This window comes from Lineus longissimus, chromosome 6, assembly GCF_910592395.1.
Source record: "Lineus longissimus chromosome 6, tnLinLong1.2, whole genome shotgun sequence".
Taxonomy (NCBI): Eukaryota; Metazoa; Nemertea; class Pilidiophora; order Heteronemertea; family Lineidae; genus Lineus; species Lineus longissimus.
Window position 1 is genome coordinate 14,215,318 of NC_088313.1, and position 24,551 is coordinate 14,239,868.

Here is a 24,551-nt window from a genome sequence, read left to right on the forward strand (position 1 = left end):
TGAGCAACAATTTAAGTATATCATGGTTATGGCGTGCGGGGAGAATTTGATGTTGGAGACATGAAAAATTATTTATTGTCCATTAAAAAGGACAGATGGCAGTTAGAGCAAACTCAGATATTGTGGTTTTAGCATTTATCAGCGCGGTTAAGACTGAACTCGAACGTAAACGTGAATGACGTTTATGTTGAAATGAATTACCAACACTAACGAACAGAGCACATGTAATTTATTTACATTATTAATCAACAGTTATTATTATGAATTTACAGGTTAATCAATCAACACGTTAATGATCACATGCAGGTTTAATATCGATACTGTATGATATCATGGTCATCCCTCTTTATGACGTACTTCGGTATACTACGCAGGTGGTCAAGCGACTCCCAAAACGTTTCCGTCAATCTCCAACCATGTCCCGCAATTAGAGAGGTTCGGATTTGGATCCGAGAACTAACACAAACGAGGTGATTATTTCTCGGGTTGATGTCATCAAGACTGTCAAGTTGATGACGCTGTCGTGGTGTAGTGGCAAGGAATCTCGACTAGCGGTCAGGAGATCGCTTCGATACCCACGTTCGGCGTAAGACTCTGGTCTGGTCGCTTCAGAATGCATGCCTTACTCCACCCAGGTGTAAATGTGTACTGGTCAAAAGTGCTCAGATTGTAGGGCTGGTAGAGCATTTCGTCTGAGGTAACCCAACCGAAAACTTCCATCGAATCTTACACTGCACGATACAACATCAATATTTATTCATGTAACAAATGAAATGGCAAGGTACAGCAGTTATTTGATACAACATTCACTATTTTACATGTCATTATTCGTCTCGGACTAAAATCGAATCTCGAATAAATCGTTTAAATTAAGTTCTGAGTTGCTCACAAATATCGCATACATGTCTTGCTTATAAACTGATAATCAGGAGCATTATTAGTGAGATTGTGAAACGTCCCGAGTACGTTCGTATTTTGGGCAGTTCTTAACCTCTCTATTTTCTGTACAAAGTAAGGGAATATGGTACAATTGTAGTCCCGGTACAATTAAATACACCCTCTGTGTGCAGTAATGTGTACTGCCTGCGAGCTGTTTTCCACAATGAAGGGGCTATATATAATTGTACAACGATTATAACCTTACCACATGACTTTACCTTACGAGTATATCTGCTTTCGTTACTAATACCGTATATAATCTGTATATAATCAGTTTTAGATGTTAGATATGTATTCCTAGTACATTTGTATTTTTATCTTCGTGGTTTCCTGATTGTGTTCCGACAAAAGAATTTCATTTCATTTTGATTTTGTGTCACTTCACTTCATTTCGTTTCGTTTCGTTTCGTTTAATATAATATGATATAATATAGTTTCGTTTCATTTCATTTCGTTTCATTACCTCCATTTTATTTGATTTCATTGATATTTAGTGGACACATTTGGTAATTCTAGCGAAGATGGGCATATGTACAAAGGGGTTTAACGCTGTCTAAAAGATCACAGATTATGCTATGACAGTACATACACTCTAATACATAGAAATGCATTATGCTTTATGATACATAGTACATTCTTATACATAATACCATAAAGAAATAAACGTGAAGTTATCACTTCAGTTCGCGGCGAAGATCCAAGGCGATTTGACCGATTTTCTTAGAACCGCCAGAAGAAATTAAATGCCAATTCACACATCTGTGGTTATAGCTTTGTGGTTATTCCTTTATGATATTAGCCCTTGTGCATAACTGGTGTGAAAGCATATCTTCCCTCCTAGCAAAAACATCCAGAGATATGATATGTTGTAGTCTCTTAAGGAGACGGGTTGGCATGCATTGGAGACCTAACAAATATATGGTGGTAGGAAAACGCAGATATACAAATACATTAACTTTTTAAAATCATGCGTATTCTTATATACAACATCATAATATTATTGTCAACACCAACGGCCAAATTGACCGACCTATCCACCGCTGTGTCGGCGCAATTGACCAGATACACTAGATTCGAAATTATCACTTTACAGTGTCCACCCAGTTAAGTGAGCTTGATTGCCAAATACCATATTATATTATTTTCTCATCAATATCCTGAACGGCTCTTCAGAAGAAACCTGGGGGACAAAAACAGCTGTGTCACGCGCGCTCAACGGACACTGTATATCGAACATGCAATACTTCTCCGAGTACAATGAATCAGCGCTACAAGCGGCAGACGTTGGAACCATTCCAAATTTTGTGTCCAGCTTGCGCATTAAAAAGTCGTTGTAAATGTAGTTATGTATTCGCATGTACGGAAGCGTACGCATGCGTATAACCAGATACAAAATTTTAAATATTTGGTTCTACTTCCTGCCGATAGTGGCGCTGATTTAACGCCATCAAAGAAGACAAATGGAAGCGTTCTAAGTTCATCTTAATTGTAAACTGTTTTGGAGAAAGTTTATTGATTTTGAGGTTTTTCAAAGTCGAACGATGTTATAGTTATGGGTTCCTCCCACACAAATGCGGTAAAATCCAGATGGTTTAAAAACTAACTTTAAAGCCGTGAGGAAGAAACAAACCAAAGGAGTCTTGCCCATGAAATAAAATACTCTAGTTTCGCCGAACTAAGACCTTATCTGAATGTTCAGTTCGAGTTAGATATTATATGCAAAACGGTCATTTGGTGACATTCAACACATTACTACAACCAAAATTAAATTGCCACATGTTGTCCGATGGTCATGACATCATCATCCTGTTCCGACTTTGTTTAGATGTCGATGTAATTAATCAACCGGTCTTAGTTCCGTGAAACTAAAATAGAGCATAAACATCGCTGTGTACAAATTCAAATAATGGTCAACAAATAATATCACTATAAATCATACAAATATTTCAACAAAATTCAAAATAGGAATTGTAAATTATAACAAGTTGGTATAACCAAGGACCTGGATTTTGTGGTTGTACATTTTTAAAACCGTGGTTGTAATTGAAGTATCATTTTCTGTGCATTTTACATTGGGCCTCGTTCTAGCTACAGCGGCTTTGCTGTCCTAGCCATAACCACTTTGGTTGGTACAAAATATGAAAGCGGTCACAAAGCAGTTTAAATCACTTTCAATCAATGAGTTGGAGGTGTTGTGGAATAGAAATTGATGTCACATGGCGGCATTGCTTGTCACAACAAACACCATTTGGGTGACAAAACGTAACACCGGTGTAACGTCTTTGAGTGTTTCTATTTCTGAGTGTTTCGACTCTTTGTTTTAGAACACTGAATAACAGATTAGCACGTTTAAAAAAATGTAAGTCATGCTCTCTTGAATTCTATTGTATGGAAACACTAAAATATGGGGAATAACAAAAACGTTTCACCGGGAATGTGCCGACTCTAAACAACAATAAATCAGCAAATTTAAACATGTAATCAATTATCCTTGGAACAAGGTCAGAAGTTGTTTTAGGTTCTCCGATCTGAGACCGTTTGATTATTACTATCAAGAGAACAAACCATTGCCAATCCAGAACTCGTCGTCGTCACAATCGGGCGGAACTGAACTATATTTTCACGCTACATGTAGCTTTAAATCATATTATCACGAAAGGAAAATCAGGCAAAACACGTCACTCTCTCTCAAAAAAAATCACAAAAGATAAAATGTAATAAAGAAAGCCGGAATAATGGGGAACCCCTTGCACTATTACAAATCGTTTTGGAACACTTTGAAAGAAGCGAAGTTGTAGCGGAATCATAATTAAAAACACGCCCACGCTATAAGTATACAGGCAAAAGTGTCTAACATCGAAGCTATGAAGGGTATTAACTATCACAGATTCTACCATGGGCTTTCAACGATCTATGATGGCGAATCTCTATCATAGATTCACTGATGGAAACCACATGGCCGAATCTACCATGGACCCACCATGGTGGAATGCGTTATTAAATTTTGACGTATCATCATAGGATTTTAACACTTGTAAACACAAACCACGCTGTCAGTGTCACCTTTCATAGAGCTGAATAAAATGCCCCAAAAAGCCACAGAAAGGTGCAAGCAACAACTGGTCAGAAAAGGAGACCAGAACGTTGTTGGCCCTGTGGAGTAAAGAGTTTTTAACCAATTCCACCCCGACCGTGAACAAGGCGATATGGACTGTTACACTATTGGGTTATTATAAACTTTGATGTTTATGCGCACTAATATGGGACCCACCGTCATAGAGGCTCTGATGAGATTTCAATAAGAAGTTTCCATGGGCCATCATAGAACCTATGATGGCCCATAATAGAATCTACGATGGGAGATCCGATGTAAAACGTGATATGTGATGATCATCATAGATTCTATTCTATGGGCCCATGATGCTTTGACGAAAACCTTTGCCTGCACCCAAGCCTCGCTTTTTCAGTTTCTTCCGTGTTTTGATTAAAGAATTTTTGTTGTTGTATCCAAAGCAGTTCACCTTTAAGATGGACAAACCGCCATCTTTGATTCCGAAGCCCTTTCGTTCTGGTGCCGAACCCACAACCTCGAAGACACGTGACCTTCATGCTCTGCATGCAGGAAGGCAGGGGATTGGTCATCCTGAATGTCTGTTTGACGCCATGCGTTCAAAACGAAGGCAATATGGCGTTGTAGGTCGATGTAACCCTGTTTGCGTCTCAAGCAAATGCCCGGTTCAAGACAAGACCTATGACCGATGCCGCGTCTGGAGGGAGAGCCATTAATCATGGATAAGTAGACCAACAAGTCCCAGAAACTAAGAGCACGCCAAGAAAAATATCTGCGAAGTCGTGTCGGAAAGGTCTTTGAAGGGTTACGCCATTCGTAAATGCTGGTGGTCCAGGAAAAATAAGTAGGCCTAAGACGTTAAACAGCTTTTACTAATTGCTTTTAAACTTTTGATTTAATTTAATTGCCTATACCACGAACTTATAGAAAGAAGCCCGTACTAATAAACATTCGCGAACTCAAAACTTGGCGTCTGAGTTTGAAATGGCAAATCGCATTTCCTATCAGTTCATCTACTCGCTCGTGACTCAATTCGGCAATCTTTCACGGTTATCCTTATAACGGATGTCCCAAGAAATATTTCTGTGACGTCATTTTCAGACAAGCAATGTTCGTCAGGATGTCCAACTCAGGGCAGTGGACCAATCAATTGGTCTGTCATGGGTAGTCGGTCTAAGGACGGGGCATGAACCGGTCTCGCGGGCTTCAAACAGGGCGTGTCATTCACACTTATCAACAGACCTATTGCGCACATAACAGTTTCAACTACTCAGAATGATAGGGATGAGGACGAGGAAGATGGAGTTAATAAGAACGATGGTAACAAAGTAAAAGATCAACAAAAACCGGTCCAGAATACGGGCCGCCATTTTCCATTCGTCCTCTAGGGCGTTCATGTAGTCTTGTCCCATCCTGTCATCACTCTCGTAGCTGTCGCGCCGGAAGTCCTTGTTGACGATGTTGTTGATATAGGGCTCTGGTTCCATGATGAGTGTCTTGCTGATGATGTTGTTGGTGGTGTGGTGGTTGGTGCTGAATCGCCTCATGTTGTGCGCGTGGATGTGGCGCTGGCGGTTCATGCAGATTACGCGGGCGAGGTAGGAGAAGATGAACTTCCGGACATTGTCTGACATGATGGCCCGCCCGCCAATATTGTACACGTGGATGATGATGACGGAGAGGATGACTGCTAGGGCGGACATGCCCATCAGCACACACAGATAAAGAGCTGAAAGGTAAAAAAAATCAGCTGAGATATTGTATTTCACTCCATAAAATGGGATTCCGAATCACTTTGCAAACCAATGATTTTTGTCGCCGCGACCTGCGACGTAGCCATGGCATAATGGACGTATGTAAATGGGTGACATAATGAACGTGTCACTGCGCTGACGACCAATAGTGCTGCTGGCCAAAAGCCACTCTTGAAAAGAAATCATACTGGAACAGGAAGATACCCTGATGTTGCTTCGAAGGATCTTAGCAGTTCTTTTCGATGCGCTAAAATGAAAACCCTTCGATATTTGAAATATGGTTTCGTGCAAACTGTCTAGTTCCCAAAAACATCGCACATGCAGCAGAATGTTGTAACTTTTTTCTTTAGCGGGCAGGTAAATTCACAAGTTACACAAGCTGAACGCGGGCTAATCCAAGAGGTCATCCGATCAGGGCAATCTCAATAACACCGACCCCCATGAATACGTTTTGTGGGGGTCTTTAGGCCTAAACCATCGAGGGGTGAAAGAAGTTTGTGAATCAGTTAGAGAACTTACCAAGAAGAGGTAGCTCATCAGATGTCTTTGGGATGTTATCAGCGACGAGTAACAGAAACACAGTGAGTGTCAAGAGGATGCTGATGCCCAAAGACACCCTCTCACCAGAGTCCGGGGGTACACAGAACACAGTCACAGCCAACAATGAGATCATGACGCACGGCGTCAAAATATTGATGACGTAATAGCCACACTTCCGGGTTATATGGAAGTCAATGTGGATCCGGGTCGTCCAGAAGCTTTCATATGTTGGTTCCTTTTCCCAGATGGCCGTGACGTTTTCTAGTCTCCATTGGTCGCTACGTTTGTAGACATCCAGGTTGACCGTGTCCCCGCCGGGACGCTTTAAGAGCTGGACCTGATTGGCCGTGTGCGTGAAAGACTCGAAGGTCATCTTGCAGTGTTGTCTGTCGAAGGGGAAGTAGGTGACGGTGATGCTACAGGATGTCTTGTAGGTCCCCCCGGGCGTCCACACCATCTTGCCCTTCGAGTTGAGGATGACGCCATACTTGACGTAACTTGCAAAAATGTAATAGCCGTAAACTCTGCAAAGAAAAAGCTTATACATATACCTCGTTTTTTGTTGTAATTAGTATTTTATTGTATAACTCGATGAATACTGAAAATTGAATGCATATATCTATTATTGCAGTCATGCATTTGTTTTTCTTTTTTGATAGGTGCTACGTGCAGGGTTCAAGGTGTACCTAGAACACTTTATTAACTGTATAATCACTCCAAAATGAAAAGCAAATCAACAATAGTGCCATTAGAAATTGCTAAAAGAGAGCTTTCCAATCAATGGTCGCGACAGAGTGTGGGTTTTGATGATTATCATTGTTTGAGACGAATTTCGAAGTGTCTCGATTCAGATGATGCCTTTTTTGACACGAGAAATCGCCCATTTGCAGATCACTGTATGCTCCTCCGAAAACGCCCGCAAACGAACAATTATTGTCGCAGCGAACTACAATCATGATCGCATGCAACAATTATCGCTCGTTTTCTTGGCGCTTTATACTCACGCGTTGAATAGAGCAATGTCCGGTAGCCACACTGTCTGACCAGGGACAACGACCTGCTCAAGTCCCCCGTACTCCTTAGGATCCCACGCAAGTCGGTAGTCGTCCCACGACTGTGGAAGGAGAAGAATGAATTAGACAAGAAAACAACACCGTAGGAGTAAACATATAATCATTTTTTTTTAGATCAATGAGTATCTCCTGATTCCTTGCCAATTTGTGGTGAGTAAACATCACCCAACTTTGACAATTTATTTAGCCCACCCCAGCCGTATATCGCGATGAAACCATAACCTATCATAAAATCTGGATTAACTATTTAATGCAACGACCGGTCGCTGACAATGTGACCTAGGATCACGTGACTTGACGTCATCACGTTACCTGCTGTGAGTCACTTACCATTACCAAGAACCAACGTGTGTACATATATTCCATTTTTTCGTCCTGAAATGTACAGCAAATTAAGTACATGCATTATACATGTATACAATCAGTCATAGGAAATTAGAAGCAATATTCTTTTGCCTATAACTGCAAATCTGCTTTTAGCAGCACTGTCTACCTGATCAGACATTCTATCATAATTTTATAAACGCCTATCGCAACCTCCAGTAGCATCTTTTTTCATTCGTAGCTGGCTATCGGGTAGATTGATGCAATATCTGGCAATAGACTTCGTGCTCGGATGCATTATGCTAGCACCAGGTCCAAACAGATGAATACTGCCTTTAATGTACTGCTGGGGCGCCAGCGATCTTTATTTGACAGTAATCGACCTTCATTTTGAAATCCATCTGGACAGAATACACTTCTTGATTTTTGCCCCTGTTCCCCATCTTACCACTGTCATAATCTTCTTGAGGTAGATCTGAAGCGTGATATTGCTGGGTTGTGTCGAGTTTGCACTCGGCCGGACGAATTTATTGTAGTGTTTACCCAAGATGTCACTGAACAGGCGATGCTCGTCGCTGTCTTTCGGCCGGACTGAAAAGATTTAAAACAGAAAGAACTCATCAACCGATTTTTAACATTTCTTTTGGGAATAAAAAAACTGACGGTTACATTAGTGCCACTTCTGTTTGTTTGTTCGCTTATAAATGATTGATTTGCTAGTGTAACATTACTCCAATCAATAACAGTAGCCGCAACGTCTGAACTTTGATGCTGCTAGCATGACGTCACATCCGCTAATATGGCGGCTGCTTTTTTGAACAGATGCTGGAATTCTTTCATGCAGATTTACCTGAGTGCATGTACATCGATGTACACTTTTACTACAGATTGCACAGCGAGTTTTGGGTCAGATTAGGTTGAACAGGACAATGAGTTAAGATTACCAATTTTGTTACGCTGTACAACAGAAGAAAGGGGCTTCTTAGTATGATGATTCAGCACTTTTTACCTTGAATCAAATTACATTATGGAACATATACGTAGATTTAAGATACGTTTGTTTCAAGTAAGCGTGGAATAAGGAGTGTTACATATATATATACATTTGGCTTCAAGCAGTGTTACCAGATCAAAATATTTTGTAACAGACATCTTGGCGCGTGCAGCAATGTAAACAGATTTCTATCTTCGATTCTAATTAGCAGACGATAGCTTTGGGCGATTATGACGGAACGATTAGAACGCCTGCCAATGTAATCACGATTTGCACCTTTAATGCTTGTAATCGCCCCAGTTGCTGTAGGGATGGTGTCAGATTTTAAACTCAGGGGTCGTGACTCCATGTGTTACATTTAGTTATCAATGCTTTGAAAAAAATGGTACTGCTTGCTTATATTATGCATTTCGTGAAAATGTGGTTTTCAGAGGCAACTAGATTTTAAAGGGTACGCCGGTCGTAATTATTGGTGTTCCGGAGAAATAGAAATCTAAATACACAATATCGGAGTGAAGTTATCGTCATGGGTCTCTCTTGAAGCACAATTTTATCCGCCACTCAGGAAGGACACTTTTTTGGGGGGGGGGGGGCATTTACGACTGCTACATACACCGCTCCTTTCATGTGCTGCTGCAAAATCTTCAGGTTTTGGTGACTACAGGTGTGTACACACTTTTAGAAATGCAGGATTTTTGAGGTGTTAAAAAAACCTTGAGGGCGTTTTCGGCAATCACGAATAATGCACCCCATACGTAGAGGTTACCGAACGACTTCTACGGGGTGGATATTTGTGTTGAAAGGTTAAGGTAAAAATCCTTTATTTCGAAGAATTTACGTGTTTTCAATCAGCTACATTTATCCTCGCACCATCAACCGCTGTGTGACTAATCTAATATTCTGACAACAGCTATGTCTCGAAACAAAATGAAGCAGTAAAAAGCGAAAATTCCTTTTTACCGTTCTCCGAAAAATAGCTCACACACGTGCTTAAATTGGATACTACACATGCATCGTATTTTTTTCCTCACTGTATCTGTTCGTAATCCTTAAAAGTTTTGTCAACATCGATGAAACTAAACTAGATTAAGGAATCCATTAAACCCCGCTGCAAAATGTAATAATCTTAGAAAACTTCAGAGACGTGCTTAGTACTGTGACCTTTTCAAATTGATATCCTCAATAATTCTTTTTTCTCAACAAACGCATCCGGCGAATCAATGTCGTATTCTCCGCGGAACGCCATACCTCCGTGGAGACAACTATCTGATTTGCGTGGGGAAAACAACAAGGCACAGGAAAAAAAGAAAAAAGAAATTTCGCGTATGAAAGAGATACGTTCGTATTTAATCGTGGCTCAGGAAAATACAAATGCAAGTGTTCACAATGTCATAGTGCAGTCATGATGCACGCAAATTTGTTGAAACGTGGTATCTACAGTGTTTGTACATCTGTCTTCACAACGGAAATGTTGAAATTAATATTCAGTAACAGCTAGGTACACATTTATACATTGGAAATTTGTGTAATCCCCCCCCCCTCCCAAGAGACTTTTGCCCCCCCCCCCGACCAAATAGCTAGCCGTACGCCTCTGCCTGTGACGCGGAGTGTGGATATGGAACTCCAGCTATGTGAGGCGCGGATTGTTGGAATGCTGATGCATGAGCCACGCGGTGAGGAATACCGATGGGAACGCATCCCGTAAATTAATTCAAATCAAATTACATGTTTCTCATCTGCATGAAACCCATCTGAAGTATTCCTTTGTAGATTCGTAATATATAAATCAAATTTGCAGTTTCGGATCATCTATTTAAATGGAGTCTTCTCAATTATCTTTGACGGAACAGACGGGCGTGTTACTGGCAAGACTCGTGCTCTTCCCAGCGTATATTCACATATCGTTATTTTCTAATAACCGCTGGCATGGCCATTACGTACATTTCCCTTTGCCAGTTTGGCGGCCCACCCGCCCCCATGAAGCTGTATCGTGGGGGTCGATCTTATCAAAATGTGCTCTGATAACAATGAAATTTAGAAAATAAAGGTTTCTTAGCTTCTGGAATCCTTTTAGGGTTTTTCAACTACCACAAATATGCACCCCGTAGACATTTTTCAGGGAAAAGAAACCACTAGGAGTTTGTCATTTCTCTGAAAAATTTCTACGGCTGTTTTGTTGGCTGAAAAAAACCTAAATGGTTTTTCAGAAGCTCAAACACCTTTATGTTTAAGAGTGAAAGGGTTAATTTCTACTTGGTACCAATGATATAAGCCCACAGTCACTGAGAAAATTAGCATTGCATGCGTCAAAGTTCACCACTGACATGCAACCAAATGACCCCACTTGTTGTGCTCCCGCAGACCGATAAATATACACAAATTATTTGCTGATTGACTTATTCCGCGACGCCACCCAATACAATGCGGATTGACACTCATCAGTGATATTTATTCGATGATCGAATTAGGCTGCGGGTAGTCTTGATCTTCATGCGACGATTCGTACAATCCTACTGTCTGGCCTGCCTCGAACGCCTGTGATTACTTCTAGTGGGGTGCTATATAGGGTACTAGTGCACCCACAGGGCACCCTAGCATTAGGGTGCAATAGAAATCTTTCTTTAGGGATGCACTTGCAGTACGAGTTACCTTGACTTATTTTTCTTGTTGCTAACTTTCAGACGGGACAGTGATGACTGGGTGGAGCAACAACCAAGCATTGGAACCGCATTTTACATCGAGTTAATCAATTTTGTTTCATAGCACCCCAAGCCGAGGTTAAATAATGCCAACCACCGAGAGAGAAAAACTGACAGGGAAAAGTTTTAGTGCACATGACTTGTTGCAAACAGGGCCAAAGTCGAAAGGATATGCTGGACAGGTCTGAGATGAAAGAGATCTCTCGATTATTGTAAGGCATATTTATCGATGACTGCGTCCCTGCCAGTAAATGGAAGAAAGAGAAGAAGAGGATTGGATCTGCATTTGCCCGATTCGACAAGTAAATCAAATCGGGAAACTTGGGAGACCAATATCAATATCAATATCAATTTCTATATAGTTGCTCCTTTAAAAAATGTACAATTATTATGAGGTTTACACTAGTAACAAACATTGGGAATGTGGTAATAAAGTCTAAACTATGATGGTATCTGTGGAGGTGATCCGACGCCGTAACTTTGTTATCACAATCTAACCGAATCAGTCCAACTTGTGTCCGCTGACTCCCTTCTGTAAACCAGGGATGATTTGATTTGGAATTTGGTCTGCAGGCGAGCGTGTCAGGTGATGACGGTGAATAACAATGAAGTCTACACTCGAGAATGCAGTAGGTCGACCTCGACCATCCCCAGCGCCAATGCGGGGGAAATGGTGGGTTTTCATGGAGCTGCAGCATACTGTATCAGTCTGGCCGTTTGAAGTCGACGACTGTGCCGCGCGCCCATCCAGATATATGCAAATATGGACGGAAACTCTCCCATATGGATGGCACCAACAATGGATAATCCATTGTTTTTGGTACCCATATGGATATTTCGTTTTTTGTCATTTAAGATGTTGAAAACCGTTTAAACTTCACTGTTGCACATGGACAACTCTTAAGGGCTGACCGAAGTGCTGGCCGATTTAAAGGAATGCAGCAAAATACATACAGTTCCTGAGAACCTATTCCATTTTCTGTCGTTAAAATAGGGACAGACCGTTGTCCAAATTGTTAAGCTGGCAAACATTGCTTTTATCTTGTATTTTTTAATCTTTAATCTCGTTAAGTATTAACTGATGAGAAAAAGATTATTTGTTGGCGAATCTGCCATGTCTACAAGACTTCGCTTTCCAATTTTAGTCTTATGCTAATTGGTCCTAACGACGTCTGCATGCAGGAGGCTGGCAATTAACAGTGATCAGTACATGTTGAGTTTCATTAACAAATTAAAATTCGAATCACGCAGGCTGCTATCTGTCTCTGCTAATTGCTCCCTTGTTGTCAAGAAAGTAGAATGCGCTTCACGCAACGATCGAGTCGACTTTATACACAGTGTATCAATAAACATAATACACTTTTAGCAACTTGTTCAAGATTTTGGCAACAAAATTCGAGACTATTTCATACGTCTGTGTAACAGAGTGTGTTTCCGAACCAGTGACAAGAAGAGAAAAAAATCTCTTACAACGAAAACTGGCAAGAGTTCTCAGAAAAAAATCAATTTATCAACATCTGATTCAATTTTAAAGAACCGTTTTGGGATTCAATTTAATAATCATTTAATGGAGATAGATTGCGATTCCCAACTTGCCTGCAGTTTTTCAATCTAGTTTATTTACTAGACGATGGAAGTAATTTATACGTTTCGTCTGGGTGTATGTTTTTATGATCACCATGGTACACCGTTGTCGTTGTCGAATGAGTGTAAAGAAACGAGATACTGCTGCATTAGCCTAATTCTTCCAAACGTCTTTCATCCGATTTTCTTAACTTCTCTAATCTTCATTCTACTTCCTGTTAATTTACTCTGTCACGTTTGAAAAAAAGGTGGGTTATTTTCAACGCCAAATTGTCCGGTTGTTTAAAGGTGAAAAAGGTTATAGCAGAGTCTTTCCAATCGCTAACTTAGTTTGCATAAAGATAGAGATTAACCCAAAAACTAATCCCTCCTTATAAAGGTTAACAGCCAAGTATTGAACTACCAGACGTTATTTTTTAAGACAACCCCAATATCTTTTTCCATAAGACATATTGTCCCTGGTCTATTTACAATGTTTTAAGACGTTAATCAATTACCAAAATTATGAAATTGGAAGTGCGGAAATGAAAATGCGTAGGAACAAAAAAAATATTGATTCCGAAAAATAAGCTCAACTGGGACGCCATAGAATCGGGCAACAGTAATCATGGTTTAAGAAGTTGACCTAATTGAATTCGTCATTGATAAGAATCGAAGACTGCATGAAATTTAAAAAAAACGTTGATTAAAGTTGTGCTGATCAGTCTTTTAGGTGCCTCGTAAACAAGCGATTTTTGTCGCTGCGGCCTGCGACAATTACCGATGCGATGATTGATAAGAAGATTGCTCGTCAGCGCGTATAATCGGTAATCGCCGGGTTAATTTGATACTGATCACAAGTTAAAGCACTCATCGAATCTTGTGGCAGGGGCCTACATGTAACATGAAAATACAAACAAGTGATTTCTGTCGCATGTGATCATAATCGCTGGTTGCAGCGACGGCAATCGCTCGTTTACGGAGCTAGGATAAGCCTACCTTGGTCAGCCGATACAGATACTACATTACATTTGTAACATCTAACATCCTGAAGCGCATTTTTAACAATCCGATGGACCTTAAGACTTGCCCGGATTAATGATGAAAGAAATTCATGGCCCTTTTATCCGAGTATCAAAAGCCCAGCATCAAAAGGGATCATTGCGAAAATAGATAAACAGATATAGGTAAGGTGCAGCAAGATTCTCATTAAGATGCTGACCATGTCATCAGATAGTGCATAATACGTCACCAGATAATGCCAAACACGTCATAACGTAGTGTGAAGTTGCTTTACAGCACAAATTTTTGGGATATGCAGGCTGCATATTGAAGATAACTGTTTCGTTTACCACAACGTAAATACGCATGATACTCAGAAATGGCACACCGGCACAGACCTCGGAATGGCCATTCACAGAGCTGGTTACTCTAATCCAGACGATTTGGTAAAAAATATTTTATCCGTGGTCTTATACCGTTGCGCATTAATACAATCCGACCCATTGGTATTTGGTATGTTCGGAAATTGTTCGTTCTTAAAAAGTCTCACGTTTCAAGTGCACATGATTCGATCTAAACACAGTCTCAGGCGTCAGATTGCGAGAACACGTATCGGATAAATGAATTGAGAAACTCTGAAAGTGGTTGCACTTGAGACCTGGCCACTTTCTGTAGCACGGCGGCTCGCGTAATCACATTACATTTGGAGGGCTGTCACTAGAGCGAAGTGCCACAAAAATGGCTGCGAATTTTGGGACTTAGTCGTATCAGTACTTATGTCTTAAATTAGTTGTTCGAGTATGCAGATAGTTGTTGATCATGGGAATGTTGAGAGATTCAATAGACCAATGGATGGTTACAAAAAGTAGTTGGTGAAGATCAATGAATTCACCCAAGTTTTATTCATTTATTGGATATAGATCTTTGCACTTCTCTTGAAAATTGTACCTATCTTAAATCCGAGAAATGCCGTATCAGGGTGAAATCCAGTTTACTCGGCGAACCACTAATAGTATTGCGAAAGGATTCTGAGGGGATTTTCACAAGCTCATTTCGTATCCTAAAAGATAAAGAAAGTCCCGTTCTACAGAGCGTGAACTATCTTAATGGATTTTGATAAAATGTTAAAGGCATACGCCGTTCGTTAAATATTTGAAATTGGTAATCGAATTTGAATTGTGTTTCACTAGAAAGTGATAACATCGACCTTCACGAAATAGCTTGCATGAGGGTCGATGGGTCAAACCGGCAATTGCAAATATACGTACATGTAATGCACGAACATTTGCTTGAGGTCCGTAGTCTCACTGAAAGTTATTGACCACGCAGTGTAATGCATATAGTTCCGTTTTCTGACGGAGGTATGTTGGAAAAAAATAGATTGTTATTGTACCCACAACCGTATTTGTATACAGAACAAAACTATTCAAACGCAACCTGACCCTGCCGTCGCATCGTCTTGCGACTGCATGGCGCCTTAAAGAGGTTGAATAGCGCCTCCAGAAGCAAGCAACAGCGTCACCCGTAGCAGAAATAAGAACTGCTTAGTGACGTCATGGTTTCCATATACGGCATCTCATTTGCATATTTTTACAACCTTATTTACTACGAGTTATAAATATGCCAGTAGCACGTGGATCATGCCGGGCGGTGCTGTCAGGTGTTTCCACTATGGGTTACATAATCGGCTACAAAGAGGCCAGTGTTCTAGTAAATGAAGTTAGCAATGATAGCGAAAGAATGTTAGTGTATGTTACGCAGTCAATAGCGATAGTAGTGAGTTGGAGAGAGGAGAAAATGGAAAATGGAGAGAATAGTAGTATGGATTTCGAGTCCCAAGAAGAAACTTTGCAAAGTTTTCATCAAACTGATAATCATATTCCTTCCTTCTCTGTCTCCAACAATTAAAAGTTGCTGCAGTCAACCTGATGGGTTTATCTGCGAGCGAATCGACGAGACGAAGCATTTTTCAAGCATCCGAATGGTACCTTACAGATCCGCAAGGGGCGCGTTACCGAAAATGTTGCAAAAATCAATAACGTGATCGTAAATATTGTCATATTTTTCAAAATGAGAGTATGTAAATGATATGCAGACGGTAAACCAATGAAAGGCCAGTATCTATTGAACCTTACAAGTGATTTGGGGGCCTTGAAACTCCTTATATTTATCAATGAAACCTTATTCCCGCCTAAGGTTTTGACCGGGCCGTCCAAAACTCCCCATTTTTTGGCGGGCCATTCCCTTTTTAAGCTGTTGATTCTTGTGTTCTGTGCGATACGATATTCTCCCTAGTGCCGTTATAGAGCGCCAAGCTTATGGTAAGATCTTTAATGGCATGCACCCTCCCCATAAAAAGCCATTATGAGAAAATATATGTTTGCATCATGTTGCATTCGTCGGTAAGGGACGTATTTTCAAATCCGTTTACTCCTTTCAAAGTTTGTATGCATGAAAAATTTTTGTATACGATACGGTTCCGTTTTCTGACATATGGCCTATTTGTGAAAAACAATAGACACGGATTAGCAAAATCTGTAATCGTCTCAACCCGTTATCGGATCATTTTGCTCCTGGGGCCGTGAGGTGATGATGACCCGTGTGTTCTTCGTGATGCGATCTCCCTGTGGTGTTACAGAGCTCGATCCCGCTTCAAAGGCTAAGATTTATGACGGGCTGTACCCTACTGATAAAAATACCCAACAAGTGTCGTTATGAGAAAATGCTCCGTGTTAGCCTTGTGATATTAGCCAGTGGCTAGCACGCCCGACGATAGCTTGATGACGAGTCATGTTGCTCATAATAGCATCACAAGTGGTGGCCAGATTTAGAGTCACCCGCGGCATTCTAATAATTGTGATGATAGCGCTCTCATGTCAGAAGTGTGAATGATCTGTCTGTCAATCATTTCCTATAAGGCCAATAAAACGAGATTAACATGATTTGCGTCTTGTCAGTGGCCAATGTATTTTTGACTCCGAATAAAACCTTTTTATAAAAATTTTATCATTTTGCAAAAGGATATTGAAGAACATACCACTCGTGCCACCAAGTGATATATTTCGTTTCGGCTTTTCAATCCGGTGTAAAAGTTTGAAATGTACAGATGTGGATTACGCCAACTATGTCAATTTATAAGTAGGTCGGGTCTATTTGGCAAGCAGCTCGCCGAACAGGCATCTTTTTTTGTCCTGTTTGGAGAGCCGCTTGCCAAACAGCACTAAAAAGCCACCCTGTTCGGCCAGCCGGGCTTGCCAAACAGGTAAAAAATCTACCCTGTTTGGCGAGCTGGAGACTTTACTTTAATATTGATGAGTTCGGCTCTCCATTCAGGACAAGAAAAAGTCGCTGTTTGGTAAGCCGGGCTTGCCAAGTAGTCACTTCCTTAGAAGTAATGCGTTTTTCGAAGACGTCTGTTGACCCTGCCCCCTCCCCCCCTGCCCCCTGCCACTGAATATGACCATGCTAAGGTACATGTACATATGTACAGGTACTATTTCCATGTGCATGTACTGTCTTAATATCCAGGTACATTGTACAATGTACTCCATGTGTACCACAACCATTCGTCTTGGAGCCCAGATAATCGAGTCAAACACTTTCATGTTCCCCGTGGAGTGCTGTCGACAGCAAAACGTGACCCGCGGAAAATAATCTGTTTCCCCCCGAGAAAAAATCAAGGTAGGGGATGAATACGTTGTGACATTGACACGATTTTGGTTGCAGGCGGAATGGTCGGGCAACATTGGCATACATCGAATCGCCGAGAGATGGCAATGAATACAGGGTGCCGCTATGGCATGGCTGTATGGTTTGAAAATGCAAGGGAGGAGAAACCAAATGCTCCAAATCTCGCTGGTACGAATAATATCATCCTTCATCCCAAGTTAAATCAGACCCTTTTTCTGCCAATTACCACCGCAGGCCACTCGTTTGACTCCTTAGCCCCTTGCTGTAGCCCCCCTCCCATTTAAAAATTGCTTAAACCGTTACGGAATCGTGGCAGGGTGGTAACATATATTTCATGACCCATCCAGATAGCTTATACCAGCATAATACCATGATACATAAGGCTGATGCACTATGCGAACTTTTACCTGTAGTGCTCAAGGACTGAATATCTGGCTTGCCATACTGAATCTTATAATATTGGCCACCGGCGTCTTCAATGCAACAAACTTTCATCTAGATTTGAACAAGTGTCAGCCAACAGCACAAATGACAGCTATGCAGACTCAGTTTGCAATTTTGTCATGACCATTACGTTACTATTGCTGGAAAGTCAGATACACCCGCTAAAGTACGAGGATGCCAATTTCGAAAGCCATAGTAGATCGGTCCCCAATAAACTTGCTCGCATCATTTGCCTACTGCACGAGGTGACATCAAGAGACAAGGCGAAGCATCCTTGAGTTGATGCCCAATTTAATGATGAACTCAAACAGTCCAATGATGCTTGGAGACTGAATAACTCTAGCAACCATGGATACCCAATCTGCTCCCGTAGAACCCGTTTCTTTACTCGCTATGCATTTTGCTACTGGCAATGGCGAATGGGGCACATATGCAAACTTAATTCACTCAGTGAATTTCCAGATGAGAGAGTTTAAGGGTTGACCATAGGCAACATCATTTTGGCTAGAACTTCAAATCCTAAAGCAGTTAGGACTGTTTCGAATCGAAGTGAATGCCAATTTCAAAGGTTGGACAACACTTCGTTGTTTCCCAGAGAACATCCTTCAAGGTTTTAAATGGGAATTTACATTGCATTTCATTCTGAAGAAGCTCTAGAATTTGAAGTTCGAGCCAAAATGGTTGTACCTACGGTCAACCTTCTCAGGCAAAAGGAAGTTCGAGGTGTTTTGTCGGGTGTTACTGCTACACACTGATTTTATTTAGTTTCTGGTAGCGTTGGTTTTTTAGCTTTGCATTTCTGTCGAAACGAAATATAAGTAGTGTTGAAGACTACTCATCGACCCCTTTACCATCTTTAATAGAAGGTTACTTTAACCACTGAAAACCTTTGTGCAGTCGGATGATCCAATCCCCCAAAAATGCGAAGTATGGACCAGTGTCAATCGCCTGAGTCGGAACTGATATTGATCGCTGCATAAAAGATGCTTTCGGTGTAATCTCAAGTCCGTCTTCAGTTTGTTAATGTTGACATTCCGCGTAACAGGATGGCGGATGTTGCTGTTGGGGATTAGATAATCAGGACATATGGCAGCCAAGATCAGGGCCGTGTTACTAGATCATGATAACATTGATCTCGGATTTTGAGCCATGTTTTATGCATTGTGCCATCAGTTCCCACTTGTCCACACTCGCAGTCGTGGTAGTTTAAAATCGATTCTTGAAGAGCATCGACTTCAATGGTACGACATAGATCGAAAATGCCGAAATGTAAGATTGTTTTGAGGAGAACTATTTTAGCCAATTCACTCTGCCACCTGTACGACCTTCGTCACAGTCGTGTGGTGGTTATGTTAACTGATTTTTCAAGATGGCCACGTCGAATGGTTTCGGAGGGACTATTTCCACCTCGTTTCACGGTACCCCAAGTCTCATCCCCCGTACCCCCTCTAATATCAAAATGACTTGTACATACAAGACTATACTGAGTGTCTCAAAAACCAAAAGGGATGACACCCAATGTGCCCATCAAAACCTGCTCGGGTGCAGAAGTGCTTTAAAATGCAACCGGCTTTTTCCAAATAATGAATGCAGGTAATGAGATACAACAAACTGGAATCCAAATGTATGGATCTCAGCTATACATCATGCAGAAATCTGGCAAAATTATGTTTTATGCTTTGGGAGTTATCTCAGATCAAATGTATATAGTACTTATTTTTGTGTCACTTTAGCAAATAGCTATTTCGCAATAACGAATGCAAGTATATAATGAAACTAAAGAAACGGAAAACCTAAAGTATTAACCTCAGCCACACCTGGCAGAGATTTGTTAAAAATTAAAATCATACTTTGGGAGATTTTCGCGATGAAAAGTGTATAAACTTTTTTCTGTCACTTAATACAAGCACAATACTTGCTAGTTCGCTCCAAATTATCAGTATCAGTTCTCTTGATATCTGTTATGAGTAGTATAGCCTGGTATTTTTCATTCCGACATAAGATACAAACATTCTCGTTATAGAAAGCCACCGCAACGCCACAGAACTGCACACAGCGCAACTTATGCAATCGCAAGTCACCCGTGAACATTTCAATCCGGGCTCCACCAACCAGCAAACATAATTTACATATCACCATCATTCTTCAGTAAGACAACATTTCCGGATACCCAGGGGTATTCCTCTGATGTTTGATCTAAGGATTGTTGCAATCCAGTAATCGCGGTTAAGTCATTCCATCAATATGATCTGAATGAAAATTATGGGTAAAACATTGCCTTAGGAACATGAACCGACGTAAGTGATGTTTTGACCTCGTGCTTTTCACGCAGTACTCTTGTACTGTTGGTGTTATCCGGAGCAAAAACCTGATAAGTCCAAATACTGGAGAAATGCTCTAAAGGTGGAGTGACTAGTTTATTCAACAACCTATAATATAAGGTATATGAATTTAAAATTACCTGCATGTATTTATAGATAGAGATAATATCAGTGTAAACCTTTTCCGTGACCGGATTTTCAGCTATTGGATAATTCTGGTAGATAATGCTGATCAAAGCAGATCTGCGCTTGCAGGTACAAGCAGATGAATACTGCTCGAACATGTCTGATATACTTCTGCTGTCAGCTATATATAGCAAAGCAGTATGTGTTAGCTATCATAACGATGTTTCATCAAAGGATTGCAATCACGGTTAAGTCATTCTATAATGATGAGGAATGAGAATGGTGATGAGTTAAAACTGTCTTGGGTACTTAACCGATATAACTACTGGTCGATTTTTGAAAGTTTGTTTTTCATTTAACCTTGCTTCGCGAATACTAGAAACAGAACGTCTCATTTTAGTTACCATTGTAGCGATATAAAGAGTTTTGTATGTATCTGTATACATTGACGTGGTGCATTGAATTTTGACGTTTTCCGCTCTCTTCGGTTTTTTCCTCGACCAATCTGGTTGAAAGGCTCAGTTTAAAGGCTTCTAAGCTTCTAAAAAGAGTTAAAGGTTTTTCGGCCAACGCAAAAATGCATCCCGTAGAGGTTTTTTTTGTAAAATGAAAAACCCAAAATGGTTTTTGAGGTTGTGAATTACTACCTCTAAATGATTTATACATTGCTGAAAAGCCTTTACGCCGTGCCTATAAGTGTTGGTCGAAAAACCATAAGGTTTTCCAAAAGTTCAAAAAGCTTTATTTCTAAGAGTGTACGTAAGATATCAAAATTTTATTTCCAGGATTCCGACCAGTTGTTCGCTCTCCAGTACCCCAAACGATGTGGTTAAACATTTACGAATAGACTATAATGATGTCAATGATCATCATTCCCCAAATATGACCCGAATGACAATGAGTTCAAGGCAGACATTGCCTTGGGAAATTAAAGCGAAATATGCAAATGTGGTATGTTAGCGTTTTTACCCAATAGTATTCAAACTTCCCGTCATGTAGTTGAGCGATAGAGCTAAAATGTTCCAAATTACGTTTCTTTGCCCTCGTCGGTCAAGGCCTATCGACCCCATGAAGTGGTTTCGTGGGGGTCGATGTTATAAGATTTGCCCTGGTTCTCCTTTAATGAAAGAGTAATGGGAATTTGGGCCAAGGTCGCTCGCGGGCGGGCTTTGTTTAAAGACAATAGACTGTGTATTAAGCTAAGTTCGAATTCTGTTAACTGCGATGTAAGAGGAAAATAACGTAAGGGCAAGATTTCAAGATATCCACAGAAAAGAATCGGACCTCTGGCCAAACCTCCCAAAATCGTCCAAGGGCTCCAAAATGAAGAAAACAAACTTTCATTTTACTTCATCTGGAAGCCAGTTTCGTACGAAAAGACCCAACATATCTCATGTCCAACAAAGGATGAGGAGCGCGCATTGAACTTATAGCACAGAGTAACAAAATTTCATTCCACGGCCATGTGATGTATTCGAAATATCCGCTAAATCATGATGAGATACTTGCCTTTCTTCTACCAAAAAGAAAGGTCAACTATCTTGAACATGTTGAACGCTCAGAATGATTTTGTAACTTGAAGAAACCAAGTTCAGTGGCATAGACAACTCGACCTTCTTGTTTTCTCTCTTCGAGCTAAGATACTGAAATTGATATAATCAGAAGTGATTATTACCGTCATGTGATAAAAACGTTCTCAAGGAAGCATTTGCCTTATATTTTTACAGTACGAAAAGTGTGTAGATAAACGACAGGTAAAATTATTAATGAATTAGTTAGTCTTAAGGTTCACTATAAAAAGGATATTATTTCCGTATCATCTCCGCTCATTTAAAACCTTCAGTGAAAGCAAACATCTGTCAAAACAAGCATGTGTGCGGCCTCAAAATTTTACCTGCGTCATCAATAATGCGTTAAATGCGCTTAAAGATGCATTGGCGTCAGAACTCACTTCAACATAGCATATAGCAAACGTCTTTTTAAAGCACCCCGCAAACGACTGGTTTTTATTGCTGCGACGTGCAACAATTATCGCTGCAATGAGCGCAAAACGATCGCTCATCTGCGGCCAGGTAAAGGTGGTATGATCGCAGGTCGCAGCGAAAAAGACTTTTGTCCCAAGCACCTGCGATTACCTCCGCAAACGAAAATTCTGGTAGTATGAGAACACAACAACAAAGATTGCTTGCCTGCGCTAACTTCATTTACTGTGAAGATTCACCTATTCGGACAAACTGATATTTGAAGAAAACTTACGAACAACTTACCACAGCAAGATGGTTCCGATGCGGACTGAAAGCTTTTCGCAAGAAATCTTATTCGGAGTAACTCGACTTATAAACCTGATTATCGTTCTAATGTGTTTTGTATCTCTGGAAGTGTTTAGTAAGTTGGTAAAAGTACATTTTAGGCGTCGTGAGGCATCGCGGATGCAAAAAGGAGCACGGCGCGGGAAGAACCATTGGCACTATACTAGCACTATATAAACCATCACAAGTAAATCCTGATGACCCCCCTTGCAGACTGCAGCGCACGGGTCAAGGGGGAGGGGTTTGACTTCGCCCTTCCTACTTGAACCCTATTACGACGTACATCAGACACCAATACGTATGTCAGACACCAATAAATGAGGACACCGAATTTAGTGCTAACTACTAGAATATTGTGACTACGGTAGCCTCGTACTACAACGTCACTGGATCAGGAGGTGCAATAGGAATAATGAGAGTAATCTGATTACCACAAAGAGAATATAACTTGGCATTTATTGTGGGACACACTTCAATTTGGAATGCTGGTCCTGAAGTGCAATTCGTGGACAGGAGGCGACATCAATCTGCCATAAATTCATCACTGTTCAGGTGCAAATACACTTATTAGTTAATTAATTTAAGAGACAGATTTATTTTATCGTTAGTACGTAATAGAAGAAGCAACAAGTCACTTAGATCAAGCAATAAAGTTTTTACATGTATCACTGGACGGCTTACACTCCCTCCGCAGTGGATTTCATACAGTGCTGGTAATCACAATTCCTTGAGAGAACAGCTTTCGACGTGAACGAAAACACTGCCTCTGGAGCGTAGAAACAGCTTGGAGACCTTCCACAAACACCATAGTCACCACGATGAGTTGGTCTAGTTAGTCTACATGGCTACGAGAGTGGCTACAGAGAGAGAAGTGAGTTAATCTACACAGACACCATCCTAGCGAAGCAGTAACCGGTTATCTATATCTCCGAGGAAATGGTTATGGTTTGCCATCTTGCCGAGTCAAAGTATACGCCCAGCTGTTAACGAGTCACTGGAAAAGGTTTTTGAGTATTGGGATTGTTTTTCAATGCTTAACCAATCTAAACACTTTGTCATCTGGCTACCATGAAATAGTAACCTAGGTAACGATATCATTTTATGCAAGTCAATACAAGTGTATTTCATAATTCAAGAAATATTTTCTTTTCTTCGAAAGTTTTCAACACATTTTGATTAATTTGAATAATGTGTATGTTCCACAATTATGTGTGAACCTTTGACTGGCCAAGATGGTAAAGCAATTTCCAAGAATGATACATCGTCGTAGGCCGCAGGCCAGGTAATAAAAAGAGGCTTGGTTTATTAAATTCTTGACAACATTTCGGGGGCAGAACGAATATGCTATCTTGATTCGTTAGGTGCTTACTTCGCATAAAACATAAAATCCCGCAAGAAAAGTCACTCCTAAACCGGATATATATTGACGTTTGTAACCAGAAAGGTCTGTCAACTGAGCTAAACAGAAATGTTTAGTTCATGAATTGCATCCTAGGTGGCAGCACCAAATCGAGCAGATTTTGCCACCTAGGAGCCAGTAGGTGAACTAAAGTAACTGCAGTTTGTATGGGATATCCTCGGGAATCTAGTACATCCGGTTAATATAACGAGCACCTATTTTTTTGGAACTTTTTTATGCGATGCGATCACCTATCATGATAAAAGCATCACTCTACCACCGAAATATTGTCAAGAAAGACTGT

The 24,551-nt window shown here is 40.6% G+C and overlaps 1 protein-coding gene across 2 annotated transcripts in view; it reads right to left on the reverse strand.

Annotated features, from left to right (window-relative positions):
* Positions 1–212: 212 nt before the first annotated feature.
* LOC135489798 (acetylcholine receptor subunit beta-type acr-3-like) overlaps positions 213–24,551 on the reverse strand; it is a 39,641-nt gene continuing 15,302 nt past the window's right edge. For both annotated transcript variants that reach the window (XM_064775349.1, XM_064775348.1), the window contains 5 exons: positions 8,149–8,291; positions 7,707–7,751; positions 7,308–7,417; positions 6,283–6,827; positions 213–5,738 (listed from right to left, as the gene is read on the reverse strand). In XM_064775349.1, the coding sequence (XP_064631419.1) occupies positions 5,272–5,738; positions 6,283–6,827; positions 7,308–7,417; positions 7,707–7,751; positions 8,149–8,291 (1,310 nt within the window). In that variant the 3' untranslated portion in view covers positions 213–5,271. The remainder of the gene's footprint in view (positions 5,739–6,282; positions 6,828–7,307; positions 7,418–7,706; positions 7,752–8,148; positions 8,292–24,551) is intronic.